This window comes from Myotis myotis, unplaced genomic scaffold (assembly GCF_014108235.1).
Source record: "Myotis myotis isolate mMyoMyo1 unplaced genomic scaffold, mMyoMyo1.p scaffold_m19_p_13, whole genome shotgun sequence".
NCBI classification, from domain to species: Eukaryota; Metazoa; Chordata; class Mammalia; order Chiroptera; family Vespertilionidae; genus Myotis; species Myotis myotis.
In genome coordinates this window covers 34,841,431-34,859,601 of record NW_023416317.1, presented here as the reverse complement: position 1 = coordinate 34,859,601, position 18,171 = coordinate 34,841,431, and the positions used below count along the sequence as shown (strand labels likewise).

Here is an 18,171-nt window from a genome sequence, read left to right as displayed (position 1 = left end):
CTCTCTCTCTCTCCCTCTCTCTCTTCCCTCTCTCTCCTCTCCCTTCCTCTCTGAAATCAATAAAAATATATGTTAAAACATAAAATAAAATAAAAATAGTAAAATGACTTAAGGATACAAGTCTTCCCCTTTTTGGTGAAATGTACTCCATACCTTCCTCTCCCTTATTAGTAGGTACCTTCATTCTGGTGCTCCTGGTATCTATCATCAAGTCAGGTCAAACTGGCCCTTTCCTTCCCAGCCAAGGGGGCCATGCTGTGAAATCTTTGGTAAAACAAAGTCATTAGTGCAGCTTTCTACTGGCACAGTGGGAAAGGCTTACCAAAGCTCTTTAGGGAAAATGAAAGGCCTAGAGACTGTTCTGCATGTTGCTACAACAGAGTGGTTACCAAAGAAACAGGCCCACCCCTCTCTACCCTTGAAGACCTTCAGGCTCCTCCCAGACCCACACCACTTTTTTTTTTTTTTTTAACAGATCCTGCCTCAGGTTTATTATTACAAATACTATGGGACACCAGCTCCATGGAGACAGCAGCCCAGGGGTCATACCAGTCCTTTCATCCCCACATTGGCAGACAGAGACTTCTACTGTGGAGTTTTCGTGGAGGCTGGGGCATCTTAGGGAGCCTGAACCTGAGCCTAAGCCTGAGCCTAAGCCTGAGCCTGAGCCTGAGCCTGAGCCTGAGCCTGAACTGGAGCTGCAGCCAAAGCTGGGGCTTGGTTTGAGCCTTGGCCATGGGCTTTGGCCAGCAGAGCCTGAGATTCTGGGTGATGCAGGCACTAGCATGTTTCCCTAGCTTGGGGTGAGTGATGTAGGCAAGTGGACTGAGCCTGTGGCTACCACACTTTGGGGTGCTGGGCTTGACCTCCTTGGGCTTTACAAGGGCCTTAATAGCCTCAGCACGTGTGCTCATGGCCTTGGCGTTGTTGGCTTGCATCTTCAGGCCCTTCTTGTACTTCTTGGCAAAGCGCATGTTTCTTAGGAACTTGGGGTCTACATCCTTAAGCAATTTATATCTTAGTGATCACCATTTCTTGATGTCATTTCTGTACTATTTTCAGGAATGGTTTTTCATGGTGTGGGTCTTGGGCTTGGCAACTCCTCAGGTTTCCCTTGGGGTTGAGCTTTTCTAATATTTGGTTTTACCTCAAAGGTGCTATGGCCTTCCTTGTTCCCCTCTCTTGGAGTATGACCCAAACTCAAATGGCTGCTGAGATAGGAGTGGGAAAAACAGCCCCGAGTTTCCCAGCTTTCTAAAACTGACCCATTGTCTGACTCACTCTACCCATCAGTCTTTGCTTCAAGGTGACCTTGTTGCAGACCATGGGTCTTGGCAGATGCCTCCTTTCCTTAGCTCCCTGAGGAAGACCTGTGTCTTTGTTATGAAAGGAAGTTCTTTGAGCCAAACATGTTCTAAATAGAAAGCTCTTTAAATATATTTTTTAAAATAGGAATTAATAGAAAAACATAGACTCCTTCCAAATAGCCTTTCCTTTTTATTATTATTCTGAAGGGTCCCTCCTGATCAAAAGGAATAGGAGCTTTTCATTGGGAGCAATTCCTAAATGACTTGATTTCCAGTTACAGAAACATCTTTTTTTTTTTCTTGTCAGAAATTCAATGTTGGCTTTAACTAAACTTTGAAAACTCATAGTAATAATGGTGCTCCTTGTCATTCTGTCTTTTACAAGGGGCCCCAGCTGGTATGCTGGGCTTTGGGGCAGAAAAATATCCATTACTGCTCCAAGCACCCTGGCTGGGTTGCAAACATCCTTGTTGAGTGTTTCATTCTGTGATGGAGTGAACTGCAGCAATGACTGAGACACAGTAGTATGTGTAGTGCCTTGCCCACTTCTTAGCTGTGTGATCTCAGACATGTTACTGCTCCTCTCTGAGCCACAGTGTCCTCATCTTTACAATGAGGATAATACTGCCTTCCTTACACCATTACTGTTAAGAATCACATTGAGATAATTTATGTGAATTGCTTCATATGGTGAATGGGAGTTACAACCAAAGACTCAGGAAAGGTGGGCTGCATACAGGTTCAGTCTGGGGGTGTGGAGGGAGGCTGGGGGAGGAAACTGCTTGCCACACAGGGCACCAGACTCCTTACTGCCTAATTGTCCACTAGGTCCATCCTGCTCAGACTTCCTATCTTTAATACCTTAAGAGGTTCACGTACTAGAGACTTTATTAGGACATGTACAGGTCTCACGAGGGATGTCTGAACCCATAAGATGGAATGGAAACTATATATAATGTAATGTAGTAACTACAAACTGAGTTAACTAAAAATTGGGGTTAACTAAAAATGGGTAGTGGGGTGGCCCACCTGGGATCTTTCCCCTCTTCTTCAGTAAAAGAAGCTGTCAAATCACAGTTGAGCAAGTCTTCAGGGCCATTCCTTGCTATGAGGATGTACCCCAGGGATGCCCCTTCCCTGGGGAAAACACCTTTCATTTGACTAGGGAAATTACTGCTTTGTGGCATGCAAAGGTCTAAGGAAGATTTGCACCATTTATACAAGAATCCCAGTGGGTCTCCTGGGAGAACGAGAACTGATTGTATCTCACCAATAACAACCATGGCCAGCATCAGCACCAGTCACCACCACCACCAACACTCCCTTTTCTACCACCACCCACCACATCTACCTCTACCACCATCACCACCTTCCCTTCCATCACACAGCCTACAACCACTACCACCAAGATACCACATCCTAACCCAGCCATCATAACCACCGCCAGCACTACCACACCACTAATCATCACCAACATCACCATCATCACCACCATCTCATAAAATTCACATCTTTAAGTTTGGAAAAGGGGATCTTGGCCTAAGCCCATTGGCCAAAAACCCTAAAATAAAGGAGAGAGAAAGAAGACAGAGACAGTGACGGAGAGCTATAGACTGACTCTGATCCTAAAAGGGCAGAGAAGGAAAACGGTAGTTTTGTCCTTTTGAGACCCTGGGTCTTAGGATCTATCTTCACCCTGCTAATGAGCAGAGTATGTGTATGGGAGAAAAAAAACAACTGGCCTTTGGGAGCTCAAACCCTTTAAGGCTTGGGGAGCCCTTCTGACCAAGAAAATGGAATGTTGTTCCTTCTTAAGGAACAGCTGGGTCCATCAATCTTAAGCCAACCAGCTCATTAGGCAAACAGAGTCCAAAAACAGTTCCAACTCCACCCTCTTGGGACAGTCTGTCACCAAAGGCAATGGCAGGGTGAGATAATCCAGTAGGCAAATGGCCCCAGTGAGGGCAAGCCTTGCAGATGGTTAGACACAAAGTCTTGGCTTTCTAATATTTCTGGTAAACGAAAGAGGCCCAAGGCTTTCTTTTTAGGGCCTAAGGAGACATGTTAATCTTATCTCAAATAATAAAAAGAGAGACAGGCCCTGATGGGTGCTCAGTGGTTAGAGCATCAATTCCTGGTCAAGAGCACGTACCTGGTTGCAGGTTGGATCCCTGGTCCCTGTTGGGGTATGTGTGGAAGGCAACCAATGTCTCTTTCTCCCCCCCACCCCCCACCCCTACCCCCTTACCCAAACCCTTCCTCCATCCCTTCTATTCTCTCTAAAAATCAATGGAAAAAATATCCTTGGGTGAGGATTAGCAACAAAAAAAAAAAAAAAAAAAAAAAAGAATCAGGGACAGAAAAATACAAATCTGCAAATCAGAAGCAGTTTCTATACCATGTGATTCTGGTATGAATTTCCAACCTCTACCAAGTGAGAAGGAAAGGATTCCCCTTTAGACAGTGGGCAAGGATGTTTGTGTCCTGGTTCAATCTTTGTTCTTCTTTCACCAGCTGGCTCTATAATCCTCACAGATCCCCCTTTGGGGGGATCCCCAGTTTTTAGGATCCAGGAAGGGCATTTTCTGGAATAAAAGTGCCCTGTATAGCTTGGCTTTCTCACTGAGATGACACAGGATTGCCACTCTCTCCAACTTCAGTTGCTCATGGTTCTGACCTAAAGATATGGAGCTTTATGAGTTGTACTCGTAGCTTTAATCCCACCTTTGCTATTGGATCATTAAGGGAGTTGGCCCTCCTTTTCCAAGTGGGCTGGGCAATGCCTGCTCCTTGTTTACTGGGAATGGCCTTGGGCTGCCGGAGCTGCTCCGCAGTCTGCCTCTGCCGTGGGTAGTCTCTCTCTGCCTCACAGGAGTATAAGGAGATTTTGAAGCCTGCCGTGTTTATTGGTGGCAAGAGATATACTAGTAAACAGCCTGCAAAGGCCTCTCCTGAGTCATCATCAGCTCTGGCAGAAGTTTAGTTGATGCACTGACAGCCGCCCCTCCTCCCCACCCCCCAGCTATAGCTGTCTGAGAATTTTATTTTTATGTTTTGTTATTTAACTCTTTCCTATCCACTTCTATGCAAACTCCCTAGGGTCCACACCCTGCCCAGCTCAGTTGGGACCCAGGAACCCAACCTGGAACCCTGAATCTAATTCAAAACACCACCAGGGCAGCTGCCACTGTGAGCACAGTGAGTGACAACAAAGGTCCCATACAGACCTGTAACCCCAAGGCCTCCAACTGCCTGCATCTAACATGTTAGGCCAAAGCTTGAAAAGTTTTTAGTTTATGAAATACTCAGCTCCTAATATCAAAACCACCACTTCAGAGACCCTGTTTAAAACAGAAGTCTATACACAGAAAGAGAGTTGAATTATGAACATTGTAGTTTTGGACTGATTATCAGTTTATTTTATTTGTTTTTAATATTATCAGCCTTGGCAAGAATCTCTGTTGTGTTCATGCAATTTTATGTGCAATATTCATATGTGTGCCACAATTTCAAAATTTTTGTTTTGCAACCAAAAGCCCTGAGGATCTTTTGAAGAAAAACACAAATAAGCACAAGAGAAATAATGCAGCAATTATAAGATCCCTGAAGAGCCCTCACAGTGAAACTAAAGGAAATGAGTTCCTATGTGTCCTGTTCTAGTTCCAGCTAAGTTCTCTTCAGAGAACTGAGATCAAGCGTGTGTGTGTGTGTGTGTGTGTGTGTGTGTGTGTGTGTGTGTATGTGTGTGTGAGTATCTCAGTGTGTGGGGGGGTTGTAAATGTGTATGTAAGTGTAAGTGATGGGAGTGTAAATATAAGTGAAAGTGTGGTTATGTGAGTGTGGATGTGACTATATGAGTGTGTGAGAGCAAAAATGTAATTGTGTGGTGCATTTGCATAATAGTGTGGTTTATGTAATGTGAGTGTGTGTGTGCACACTTGTATGTGTGCGAGCATAAGTGTGTATACATAGAAGTTGTGAATGTGAGTGCATGGGTGTAAGTTGGGTGTGTGGATCTAAGTGTGTGTGAGTTGTACGAGTGTGAATGTGAATGTGTGAGTGTAAGTTGAGTGTAAATGTGTGTGTGTAAATTGTGTGTGAATGTAAGTTGTGTGTACTAATGTGAGTGCGTGTGAGTGTAAGTTGTATGAGAACGTGCATTTACCACAAAAGAGGATCTACAGATGCAACTTGATGGGATCTCGACTTTGGAAGTCAATCATTTCTGAGCTCAAACACCAGCTTGTCCAGGCTGGTGAGTCTGGCTTGGGAGTGGGTAATGGCTACAAAGACCATATGTCCTAATTGGCCCAAGACAGAACTCATTTATGCCTGTGATTCTGGCATGATTATCAAAATTTTGCAACCATATTGATATTGTGGCTGAGGTATAACTTACATCAGTACACACCTTGAGGGTACAGCACAATACATTTTTTCATATGCACACACCCATGCAACTATCTTCCAGATTATGATATAGAACATTTCTAGTACACTCCGCCCCTCTTTGCTCTCAAAAAAACTTGGTTCAATCACCCCAGGAAAATCTTGCCAGGGTTTCTCCTCAGTCCACCTGAAGGAGAGTAGGTTTCATTGCCCATCAACATTATACCATCTTCTAGTCTTTGCATAATATTTTATACATGCTGGAGAGCCAAAGTAAATGTGTTGCAGCTGTTTGGAAATGAGGGAAGGTTAAATTACATCAGCTTGACTTGATGGGCTGTGAGGATGTGTGGATTCTGGAAGGTGGAAATTATTAGAACTAACACCTTCATGGAAATTACCATTAATCCAAACATCTGAACTTCCCTTTACCTCGTCTCCACCACTCAAACCTTCCCTGCCAACCTTTCCTTTCATTAAAGAAATGAGTCACCCCCGCTGGGAATCATATAGGAACTGTGGGAAAGAGTATGGGATCTGGAGTCGGCCAGGCTTGGCCTTGCAACTCAAATGTACCATTAGCTAGCTCTGTGTTAAGTTCTCTAGGCCTCAGTTTCCTAATCAATAAAAGCAATGTGGTTTGCTTTGCAGAGTTGGGCTCAAAATTAGATTTAATGGATGTAAGGTGCCTGGCACAGGAGCATCAAATATATGATAATTAATATTAAGTGAGATTTAAGGACCAGAATAAAGCAAGATATGGCAGCTTAGCTTTTCCAAAAATTACCACAGCAATATTTCCAGTCCCATTCATTCTTCCAGAACCTTGCCACTACCCATCTAGCCCCCAACCACCACCTTTAACTTGGAAGGACTTTGTGACTGCCTCCGTGAATAAAATATGGTAGAGAAGCAAAGCTACATGACTTCCAAGGACATGAAATATAACAACACAGATTTTGCTTAGCTTTCTGTCTCTCAAGATGCACCCCAACCTCACCCCTAGGAACCCAGCCACTGTGCTGGGAGGAAGCCCAAACTCACCTACATAGAGAGACTATATGGAGAGGCCCATGTGAAGAGGAACTGGGACCCCCAGGCGATATCTATTATCAACCACCAGACCTATGAGTGAACAAGCTTTTAGACCAGTGGTTCTCAACCTTGGCTGCACATTAGAATCACCTGGGAATTTTTTTAAAATCCTGATTTCTGGGCCTCGTCCTCCAGTAATTCTGTTTCTTTGTTATGGGGTGAGGCCACAAGCTTAGTAACAAAGGAACAGAATTTCCAGAGGACGAGGCCCAGAAATCAGGATTTTAAAAAAATTCCCAGGTGATTCTAATGTGCAGCCAAGGTTGAGAACCACTGTTTTAGATGATCCTAACCCTCAGTCACTGAGTCTTTCAACTGAGGATCCAGAAACTGTGAAACAAATATGTCATCCCTGCTGTGCCCTGTTCGAATTCCTGTCCCATGAATCTGTGAGTGTAATAAATGGTTATTTAAGCTTCTAAGTTTGGGGATAATTTATTATACAGCCATGGTAACTGGACCTCAGTGTAATCAGGGTTTTATGGATGAAGCAGGCAGTTCTTAAATACATCTGCGTCAGACAGAGTGAATGTAAGCACAGCTCTCTGCTTTGGTCCCTATAAGCCTCAAAGGTAGACAGTTTGTTATATACATTTGTCCTGTTGCTTGTGATTGAAACCCGGTGTCCATGTTCATACTCACAAAATGAATTGGTTCTTCTACTCAAACCAAAAGTGGTCTCCTATATCCAAACTCCTAGAGCCTTGTCTGTTCTTTAACACTAACCATTTACTAGTCTGTGGGAAATAGAACCGTAAAATAATGCAACTGTATTATAACCAAGATGCCCAAAGTTATGTGTGCAAATTGGCTGCTATCCTCTTCAAATAGCAGTTGTGAAAGCCCTAATCTTATTTATTTTCTGTGTCATAAAGATGGAAACTTTACCCCGTGCCATGAATGTATCTGGGGAAGAAGAGAGTTTTGGGAGACTAGCAAGGCCTCCAGTGACAGCCAAGGGCCATCCGGGAAAGCAGGCCAGAAAGTGGGGCAGCAGAAAGACCAGCTCTCTAGACCGGCCCCAACCAACAAAAATGGGTTCAATGGACAGACTATGAAGAACCCAACCATAGCCTGGAGCCTGTCACACAGTCATGACAAGGAAGTTTATATAGCATAATGCAAGAGATTAAATAAACCTGGATTCAAATCTGGTTTCTCTACCTACTGACAATGTGACCCTGGGTAAGCTCCTTCACTCCTCCATTTTGTTCCTTGTAAATATAACACCTAACTGTGGCAGAGAAGCTAGTTGTCCACCAAAGATATGTATTCTTTTTGCATTATGGCTGGGAAGCAGCTGGGACCATGTGACTAGGTGGGCCAATGGAATGTGAGCAGAGGTCATATGTGTCACTACCAGGCTGAAGTGGCTAAGTCTCCAGTGTTCCTTGGCCACACAATCATTCCCCTTTTATGGTGACCTTGAAGCCACAAATTTAAGATGATGACTTCACAGGATAGAGTAAATCTGGATCCCTGTGTCATCACTTGGAAGAGAGTCACTCAGCTAGGAACATGCCAGTTGGACTTTATGTGAGTGAGAAATAAACTGTTACTAGGTTAAGATAGTGAAAATTGGGGCTGTTTGTTACAGTAGCTAGCCCACTCTGACTCATACACTGTCCTAGAGAATCATGAGACACATAATTGTAAATAATTATAAAGAGTTCTTTACCATCTGTCTTCTCCATTTGACTAATGCTCCTTGAGGGAAAGGACCAGGCCCTATTGACCCACAGTGCCTTACACTGTGTGGGGTACATACCAAGCAGGGAGTATACTTGAATTAATTATCTACAGCTTTATTAAGAGAAAAGAATTATTCAGAGACAGAGAAGCATCAAACAGACTGTCAAACTTCAGAGGGAAGGCAGGGAATGGGTGTGTGTAAGAGATCAACCAAAGGACTTGTATGCATGCATATAAGCATAACCAATGGACACAGACACTAGAGGGGTGAGGGCATGTGCTGGAGGGTGGGGGTGGCTGGGGAGAGGTCAATGGGGGAGAAAGGAGACATAGGTAATACTTTAAACAACAAAGAATTGTTTTAAAAAAGAGAAAAGAATTAGAATCTGGACTCTTTAGCAGCAGAAGAAAGAAATGGTTAATATTTTTAAAAAAGAGCATTATGTCTATACTTCATTACCAAACATAGTTATAGAAACACTTTTCAAAAGTACCAAAAACAAGAAACAAACAGAAAACCCACCTAGAAGTAGTCATTATTTGACGATTTGGAATTTTTATGCCCAAAGGGACCAGAGAAATGAGTTTCCCCATTAGAAAGCTTTGGAAACCAAAGTTTACTATTAGATTTTCTTTGAAGTCCACAAAGTTTGTACAAGTTAATTAAATGGTTGGCTTAATCACTGGTTCATGTTCCTAGCAGATGAGGTAGGAAAATCTCAGAGGGAAAATAACTGTGTAGATGCAAACTTGGTAGCAAGAATTGTACCTGAGCCCTAGCTGGTTTGGCTCAGTGGATAGAGCATTAGCCTGCAGACTGAAGGGTCCCAGGTTCAATTCGGTTAAGGGCACATGCCTGGGTTGCGGGTTCGATCCCCAGTACAGGGTGGGCAGGAGGCAGCTGATCCATGATTCTCTCTCATCATTGATGTTTCTATCTCTCTCTCACTCTCCCATCCTCTCTGAAATCAATAAAAATATATAAAAATAAATAAAAATAAATAAAAATAAATAAATGAATATAAGCTGAACAAAATTTAAAAAAAAGAATTGTACCTGAAAAGAATACCTTATTAGTAACATCTGAGTTTTATCTTTGAATATCAATGTGAACAGCCATAACTTGCATCTATATGACACTTTTCTTTTTATTGCTCCCAGTGTGTTCTCACAACAATTCTAAGAGTTAGGGCATATTTTACTGTCATCATTTCACAGACGGAAAATTCATAAAATAAAGAGAGTTGTAATTTGGCCAACATCTCATGGCTGATGCGAGAATCAGAAGCCAGGTCCCCTGACTCTCAGCACAGGACTTTTTCTCCACCAGACCTCCCAGGTTGATTTGTGTACCACGTGGATGATAGCCCAGCAGGCACCAAATCAAACAAATCATTTCTGAGCCCAGTCTGGATATACAGTCCCATGCTTTGGGCGTCTTATGGAATGAAAAGTAAACTAAGACACAGTCCTACAATCCAACAGCTAGGGAGAAAGTAATCTGAATAGGTAAACAGTTTAAAAATAAATCAAATGTTAAAGTAAGAATTTCTCTTAATAACAGAAGAGACAGGGTAAGACAGGTTGGGGCAAAATGACAAATCAGCAGCATGTCCAAGAAGTATGGTGGCCATTCAGAAGAGGGAAAGAGTACATGTGGCTAGCATGCCAGAAAAGGCTGGATGGGTGAATTGGGACTTCAGAAAGGGGTAAAATTCTGTAATTAAAATTGTCTTATCTGCTCAGCACCCCTCCCTTATTCTTCTGGAAACATACCCCTCGTTCTTTGGGGAATTATTCCTTTTCCTAGTCCAATCATTTGAGTTTGATTCTAAATGAGGCTGCCAATCAGAGCATCCTGTATTTTGCCTGTTGGAGTGGGTATAGGACCCAATTCTAGTCTATTACAATCCTTTTAAACAAACTGGAACTGAGAAGAAAACAGTTCTGCTTGCATGAGATGTGAGGATGAGCTGGTGGCCAGGGGTCCTGTTAGATGGAAGAGATTGGACGGAGAAAGGCAGCTGAGATTAGAGATGGGGTAAGAGAGTACTGATGGCATTGGGACTCGGGTTCCAGTTGTCTCCGAAACTCAGCAGAACCCTGTCTGTCCTGCAGGTTATTGTTACATGGTGTCCATCATTTTCTCCTTTTCCCAGAGATGGTCAAGTGGGGCTCATGTCACTTGCAAACATAGTCCTATGGGAATAGGTGGAGGGGAGTGGGGAAGCTGCCCTCTCTTAGGCAGAAGCTACTGAATGAGCCCACATGGGAAGTGGGAAGGCACAAGACTTCTGTGGGGACAGTGAAGAAACCAGTGTTTCTAGAGCTGAGGATCAGCATAAAAGAAGAGTGGGATACCGGCTCTGAGCACGATGAATTTGAAACTACCGCAGGACATATCCATGGAGACAGTGAGCAGGCAGCCAGGATGTGGAAGTGGATCTCCAGAGAGGAATTATGGCTGATGCAACTACAGTAAAAAAAATAAAACACTCAGAATCAAAAAGAGCCAATGAGAAAGAGTTTTCTATGGGTGATACAGTTCATGACTTAAAGAGAATATTATTAATTTGGGAGCCACCTACATGGAGATAACAGTTGAAGTCATGGATGTAGAAAATTCTCAAGGGAAAGAAGCAAAAAGAGTCTTGGACAATAAGAGCATTAGTAATTAAGAGAACTCAGGGTCACAAAAGCCAGGTAAGCAAGTTGATTAAAGAGGGAGAGGTTGAGCCCTAATTGGTTTAACTCAGTGGATAGAGCGTCAGCCTGTGGACTGAAGGGTCCCGGGTTTGATTCTGGTCAAGGGCACATGCCCGGGTTGTGGGCTCAATACTCAGTGAGGGGCATGCAGGAGGCAGCCAATCAATGATTCTCTCTCATCATTGATGTTTCTCTCTCTCCCTCTCCCTTCCTTTCTGAAATCAATAAAAATATTAAAGATAGTAATCAATAAAGAGGAAGAGGTTGAGCAGTGGTGAAGAGAAACAAGAAGCCAGTAAAAAGGTTAATGAGAAAGTTTATGGAATTGAATTTGAGGAGCAGGAAGTCATTGCTGAATGAACTTGGATGTGGCAGAATGCCAGCCAAATGTTAGCAATTCCAGGTGAGGTGATGTATGCTAATGGTGGCCACTCACGTGCCTTGAACTTTCCAATGGACTCCTGCTGACTTCCTAGTGTGGAATATGCATCTGTTTCTGTGGGACTCCCCTCCCCCATGGGTTTTCCCCCCCAGAACCACAGAAGGCCACTCTGCCATGAGGCAAGCCAGAAGTAGCAAGGAGTTAATAGCCCCCAGGAGCAGTCCTTTGATTTGTGAGTTGGTGTATGAATTCCCCAGCTCTCTTGCTGTGTCCCTGAGGTGGGGTAATTCTAAAGCATGTATTTTGCACCATTTCTGAGCTCCTCTCCCCGCCCCCACCCCACCCCACCGATTAAGCTCTCGGTGCCCATTGTGGTAGCTGGCTTAACAGTACACTAATGAGGCTGTGTTCCTTTTCTTGGCTTGCTTCTCTACTCTCATAGCAGTGTGTTCCCTGCACTTCCCAAATAAACTATGTGTACATGAACCCGTGTCTCCTTGTGTGCTTCTGAGGGAACCCAAACTGACAGGTGACCGTGTAATTTATGGGCCAAACTAGGACACTTGTGAGAGTGAAAGGGGGAGGGGACCCTGTTAATAATTATGCTAGGCCAAATGGCACCAAGCAGGGCTTTGCTTATGGAGGTACTGCCTCCATAGTTACATGAATCTCCTTTGAGAAGATGGACTGGGACAGGAGAAGAGAGATGCAAATTTTAAATACCAATTCCCTTTAATCCCAGAGAGTTCATATGTGCAGAAGAGCAAAGATGCCTTTTATTTAGAAGGCATTTGTGCCCTATGCCCCATTACCCGGAGGGCTCTAGCAAGGAGTATGTCAGCTCAAGAGTGGGAAAATATCTCAGGAGAAGAATAGACCATACAAAATAGGTCAGTGCCCAGCCCTCAGGAAAGAGAGGCTTATGCATGCGTATGATTCAAGACTCCGAGGCTGCAAGCAATTTTGTCAACCGCAGTCAATATTACACTCATCTTAGCAGCACAATGGGCACCCCCTTCTTGCTTCCTCTTGCCTTTCACTAGTGATGTCAGTGTGAGCCTCTCTGTAGCTGCACAAACAGACAACCCTCCTGTGACAGCACCTTCGCCTCCTCTCTGCTCGTCCCACAGCCCTAAGGACATCTGTCTGGCAACCTGGGTCCTTGAATACCCAAGGCCTTTCCACTTCAGGTGTTTCCACGTCTATTATTTTATCGCCTCTCCTCTAAGAAGAGATTTTTCTCTGTAAGAAAACCTTTCAGGAAAGCTACTCCACGTCCTCACACGGTTGAAGAGGAGCAGCTGCTCTGGATGTGATGGTGCTGAGAAAGGACAGGCACTAATGTTTTTTCCTTCCTTGTGTGCATGCAAAGCCCCATTCTGGATTCAAGATGGGAGTTTCTGTGTGAGGTCGGTGGTGTGGCTAAAATGCCTCTGATGGGGGAGGGACCTCGGCTCTCCAGGGCCAGGTGGGGAGCTGGCCTCTGGTGCTGGCTGTCAGGACGCCCCATTCCTGGGACGTGTGCCTCATCCTTCTGACAATCTGGCTCATAGCTGCCTCCCTTGAATTTGGAGTTCATACATAAATAGATCAATGTGTGCTGTGCTAAGCACCTTCTATGTATTAACTCATTTCATCTTCACAAATTCTATGTAGTAAATCCTGTTATTAAGTGAGACCTGAGTGAGAACTGAGATTCAGATGCTAAGTAGTTTGCCCGCATTCTCTCAGATGGAATAGTTTTGGGGCAAAGCCTACGGGACACACCATTGGACATAGAGGTAATAATAGCCATGCTAGTTGGCTGCATTAGACGAGGAACTGTTCTGATGGGCCTTAGTACCACAGAGTTCTCATTAGCTTAATGGATGAAAATTCAGTCCCATAACTACACTCTTCCCCTAGACCTCGGGGCCTGGGGGTATGCTCTCCCACAGATGCCCAGGAGAGAGTTTACCAGCATGGCAGGTTGTACTGGTTAGTCTCACAAATCAGCTCCTTCCTCAGCTCTCAGCTTTGCTGTGGGTTTCACCTCCTGTTCAAAGCCACCCCTGATCTTCCCCTTGCATCACAGGCCAAATTCATTACCTCCTCGGGAAAGACCTTCACCCTCCCACTGTCCCAAGGTCTTACACTCCTGTGTCTTTGTCTGCCTGGCTTTCGCACAGAACTTTTCTTGTCCTCCATCATGACAAGTGGACATGGGTATCTCTCAGCTAGACCAGCAGTAGATGAGCAGGGGCCTCTCACCGGTGTCCCAGGAGAGCCACATCTGTTTTCAGAGGGCTGCTCGCCAAGCCAAGCTACTTGATGTTCCCCAGACACTCTCATAAAACTCCATGCCTCGATGTCTTTGCTCATGGTGTTCTCTTCACCGTGACTGACCCTTCTCTGAATATCTAAGCTCCATCCATTTGTTAAGGCACAATACCATGTAGTCACTGCTGGTGCCTTCACTGAGCCCCAACTGGAAGTGTGCTGAACCTCTGCAGGCATAGTACCCCTCTTAGGTCATGCATGTGCTGCAATCTTTTGAGATACGTATATCTCAAATATGTATATTTATGTTCACATTTCCTTGTCTACTCTTTCGTTAAAGGCTGAGCCACAGTAATTCAACTATGCATCTTCAGGTTTGCTTAGCAGAGAGCCTGTAGGGCATTTAAAAAAAAAAAATCTTGCCCTAGCCGGTTTGGCTCACTGGATAGAGTGTCGGCCTGGGGAGTGAAGGGTCCCAGGTTCAATTCTGGTCAAAGGCGTGTGCCTTGGTTGAGGGCACATCCCCAGTAGGGGGTGTGCAGGAAGCAGCTGATAGATGTGTCTCTCTCATCGGTGTTTCTAACTCTCTATCCCTCTCCCTTCCATACTGTAAAAAATAAAATATATTTTAAAAAATATCTTGATGTTTTTATTTCAATGATCAAAAGAATGCAGTAAATGGAATCTATACTGATTGATTAACCTTAGGCATGCACCTCTACCTGAAACTGTTGTTAGTTTTTGACAGGCCTAAATCTTTACAACATATTTAGGCCCATCTTTGAATTTCTTTGACCCTGATATACAGGGTTAGTTAACTTCTTCCTCGTGGTACTTTAGTAATGAGAATTATGCTCACTGGCTAGATTCCTTTATAACTAAAGGCCTCTAGATACTCAGGTTGCCTGTACTACCTTGAGACCATACTTTAAATCAGTGGTTCTCAACCTTCTGGACATTTAAATATAGTTCCTCATGTTGTGACCCAACCATAAAATTACTTTTGTTGCTACTTCATAACTGTAATGTTGCTACTGTTATGAATCGTAATGTAAATATCTGATATGCAGGATGGTCTTAGGCAACCCCTGTGAAAGGGTCGTTCGACCGCCAAAGGGGTCGTGACCCACAGGTTGAGAACCGCTGCTTTAAATAGACACTTAAGTAAATCATAGTATACGGAAGGGAGATAATTTAGAAAGCTGAGCTGTATTGTATGAATATCCCATAGATTTTTTTTCCCAGCACTGATGGTCAAAACACTAGTTAAGTACCAAACAAGTCTTCCCCCATCACCACCCTTTCCCAGAGACACCAGGATGTGTATCAACATCCCTAGGCATCTGAAACGAATCCACACAAATGACAGATTTTACCTAGGTGGTCCCGCTATCAAATTACAAGAAGCAGTTCCACTACCCAAATTATAAGAAGCAGTTAATGGGATGTTCAGAAAAACATATTCTCACTACAGTAATATGCATCTAGGAAAAGTTTTCCATTCAGATGTCAATTGTTTTCACAAGATTAACAATAAAAAAACACACAACCAAATACACATACAGCCCCCAAGCCCCAAACACACAAAAATATTGGCCTTTGTTCATTCTCAGATGACCAGATGCTCCAAGAGTGCCAGGGGTGGGAGCCCATCTCCCCATAGCCTTTTCTTCAACCATTCTTGAACTACCTTCCTTTTCCAAAAGGGTAATGCTGAAATCAGTCAGAAAGGCTTTCTGAGAAGGCTGACTTGGATTTCTGTTCCAGTCGATTCAAGATGAATTGGCTTGTATCAATGAAGCGCTCAACGCAGTTCACAAAACAGGCCTCAGCCCGACTGTCCAACTTTGGCCCGGGCTTGTTCATGCACTTCTCCCAACAAACTTCCGTCATCTGGTGCACCAGCTGCTGGAAGCGCTGCTTCTGAGTCTCTGCCTCCATGAAATGCTGCAGCTGCGGGTCCACTGAGCCCAAACCCACAGAGGAGAAACTCAAGGAGGAATCCATCCCAGCGGAGCCACGCGCACCGAGATGAACTCCACACCAACTCCTAGGCCTTCACGTGTCTCCGCCTGTAGGGTATTTTTGAATGAAAGAGAAGGGCATACTTACACAGACAGGGGGGAAAGCGATATCTGGTTAGAAAACCTTAGGGAATTGCAAATAACATGTTTGTGAACTAGATGATGTACTTACTCTTTAGAAGCCCATGTATCTTCTCAGTTGATTTGGGGACAGTGGCTAACAACAATAGTAGTAGTAGTGTAGTAATAGCTACCAAGCCCTTTACAGAATGCGTTAGTCAGGGCATGTTGATCACAAGCAACAGAAACGAGCACTGGCTAATTAAAATAGAATAGGAAGATATTGGGAATTGTGATAGATGCTGTTGGTGTTCTGTTCAGATCCTTGTTATCTTTGGCACACCCATCCACCAGTCATGTGCATGTTGGTTACAAGCAGTGCATAGCTATCCCTTCTCCAGAAAATTTCCCTGTGCCAACAGGAGTCTCCTGAAGGGGGGTGGGGGAGAGGGGGGAGGGGAGAATGGAACTCCTCCACCTCCCAGCAACCTATAGCCAATGACTGATTGATATGTGGGTCATAATGGGCCAACCATCTTGCCTCAAGGCAGGACTTGCTCTGGAGGGCAGTTCACAACCACAGCCACTAGGCTGAAGCTAGACTCCAGCTGAGATGACATCTTAGCTCTTTCCTTTGCCCTAGCCTGCTTCCCCCTCTTCCTTGTAGATTCTCCTAAGAGCATCAATAATTTCTGTGCCAAGAACCCCAACTCTACACTCTTTCTAAGACTCCAACCTGAAACAAAAGGACACTAGGAAAGCCCTCAGGACCAAGAGAGGACAGGACCCACGGCAGCCATGGGGCGTCTCAGGGGTGATTTTTCAGTCTGCCGCCTTAAAAATGAATCAGCTCAGCTATTTTCAAGTTTGTTGTGTTTTTTGCCTGTCTGCTGAAGATTCAAATTTTTAAAAAATATTTAACTGTCCTACCAAACTCTCCAGTTTCCCTGAGGCAACAAATACCATCTCATTCAATCCTTAGAACTGGCTGTGAGGTAAATGCTATATCTGTTAGACAAATGAAAAAAATTAAGGCAAAATTCAGAAGAGGCCAAGGAGTTAGCCTAGCCCCTTAATTTCTTGTTTAAAAGACCCTACTTTGTAGAGTTGATGCCCCAACATCCATTCTACCCCCCAGTGGTCGGTAACCCCATCATGGTCATCCTGTGGCAGTTATTGGTTTAGAACAGGCATGTGTTCATGTCCTGGCCAATGAGACATGGGGGGCATTTTCCTGGGCCTCCTGAGAAATATCTCTTTGCTCCTCAAAAGGAGACCTGAGAAGAGAGAACCCCCAGCTCTTCCTCTGGACATTGCTAAGTCTGTGTCCAACAAACAAAACTTCCTCAGGCATCTTGCTCACCACTGCGGTTTATGCCAGCACAGCAGGTGGCAGAATCAAAAGAATCACAGAGAAAGGAGCCAGCCTGGAGCCCGCCGAACCTCTGGGGTCTTTGTTATAGGATAAAGTGAAGTCCCTCATTGATTAAGATATGGCTCAAGCAGAGGATTCACATGACTTCTAGCATTCGCAACCCAAAGCATTCTAACCGAAGCACTCACTGGCCTGAGTTGGAAAAGATGCCAATGGAATGAGGACATTTGCAAGGATTAGTCCCAGGAAAACTTGTAACAAGAATTGCCACACACTAGCTGTGTAACCTTGGACAAGTTATCTAACGTCTCTGAATCAGTTTCCTCGTACATAAAATAGAGATAATTCTTGCATCCACACCATTAAACGGAATCAAGCATTTAAAATAAACACCCACCAGCTGGCACGTAGTAAGTGCCCGCTGATGGTTGGTTGTTAGATATACCCTTAAAAGAAAAGTTGAAATAGAATTAGAAAGTGAATAGCTATTGCTTTTAAGCAGCTGGTAAATATTTAACAAGTTTTTCTGCATTCCCTCCCCCACATTTTTCTGATATTTATCCACATCTGCACCTAAGTCAGCCATCACATCATCTGTCAGATGGCATAATTCTGTCAGTGCATCCACTTACAAGTTTGCCCATATTTAAATTGCGAAATTCTAAAAGGCAAAGATTCCTCCTGTTCCCTTTGTTTGAATAGCTCCCAGTAGATTCCAGGAACATGTGGACACTTAATATATTCTTAGCTCAGTGGTTTATAACTATGGGTCAAAATCAAATTCAACTGCTGTGGTTCTTAAACATTTTTTGGGGTCATGAACCCTTTTTGAGAATCAAATGAATGTTGTGGACCAGCTCCCAGACAAAAGGCCAGCCAAGC

The 18,171-nt window shown here is 44.0% G+C and overlaps 1 protein-coding gene across 1 annotated transcript; it reads right to left on the bottom strand.

Moving 5' to 3' along the window:
• Positions 1 to 15,549: 15,549 nt before the first annotated feature.
• LOC118667880 (mitochondrial import inner membrane translocase subunit Tim8 A-like) lies at positions 15,550 to 15,837 on the bottom strand. The gene has a single exon (XM_036331541.1). It carries the CDS (start codon positions 15,835 to 15,837, stop codon positions 15,550 to 15,552), a length of 288 nt encoding a protein of 95 aa, XP_036187434.1.
• Positions 15,838 to 18,171: the final 2,334 nt, after the last annotated feature.

Excerpts from the sequence above, each read along its gene's own strand:
- LOC118667880 (XM_036331541.1), bottom strand. The coding sequence starts at position 15,837 with ATGGATTCCTCCTTGAGTTTCTCCTCTGTGGGTTTGGGCTCAGTGGAC.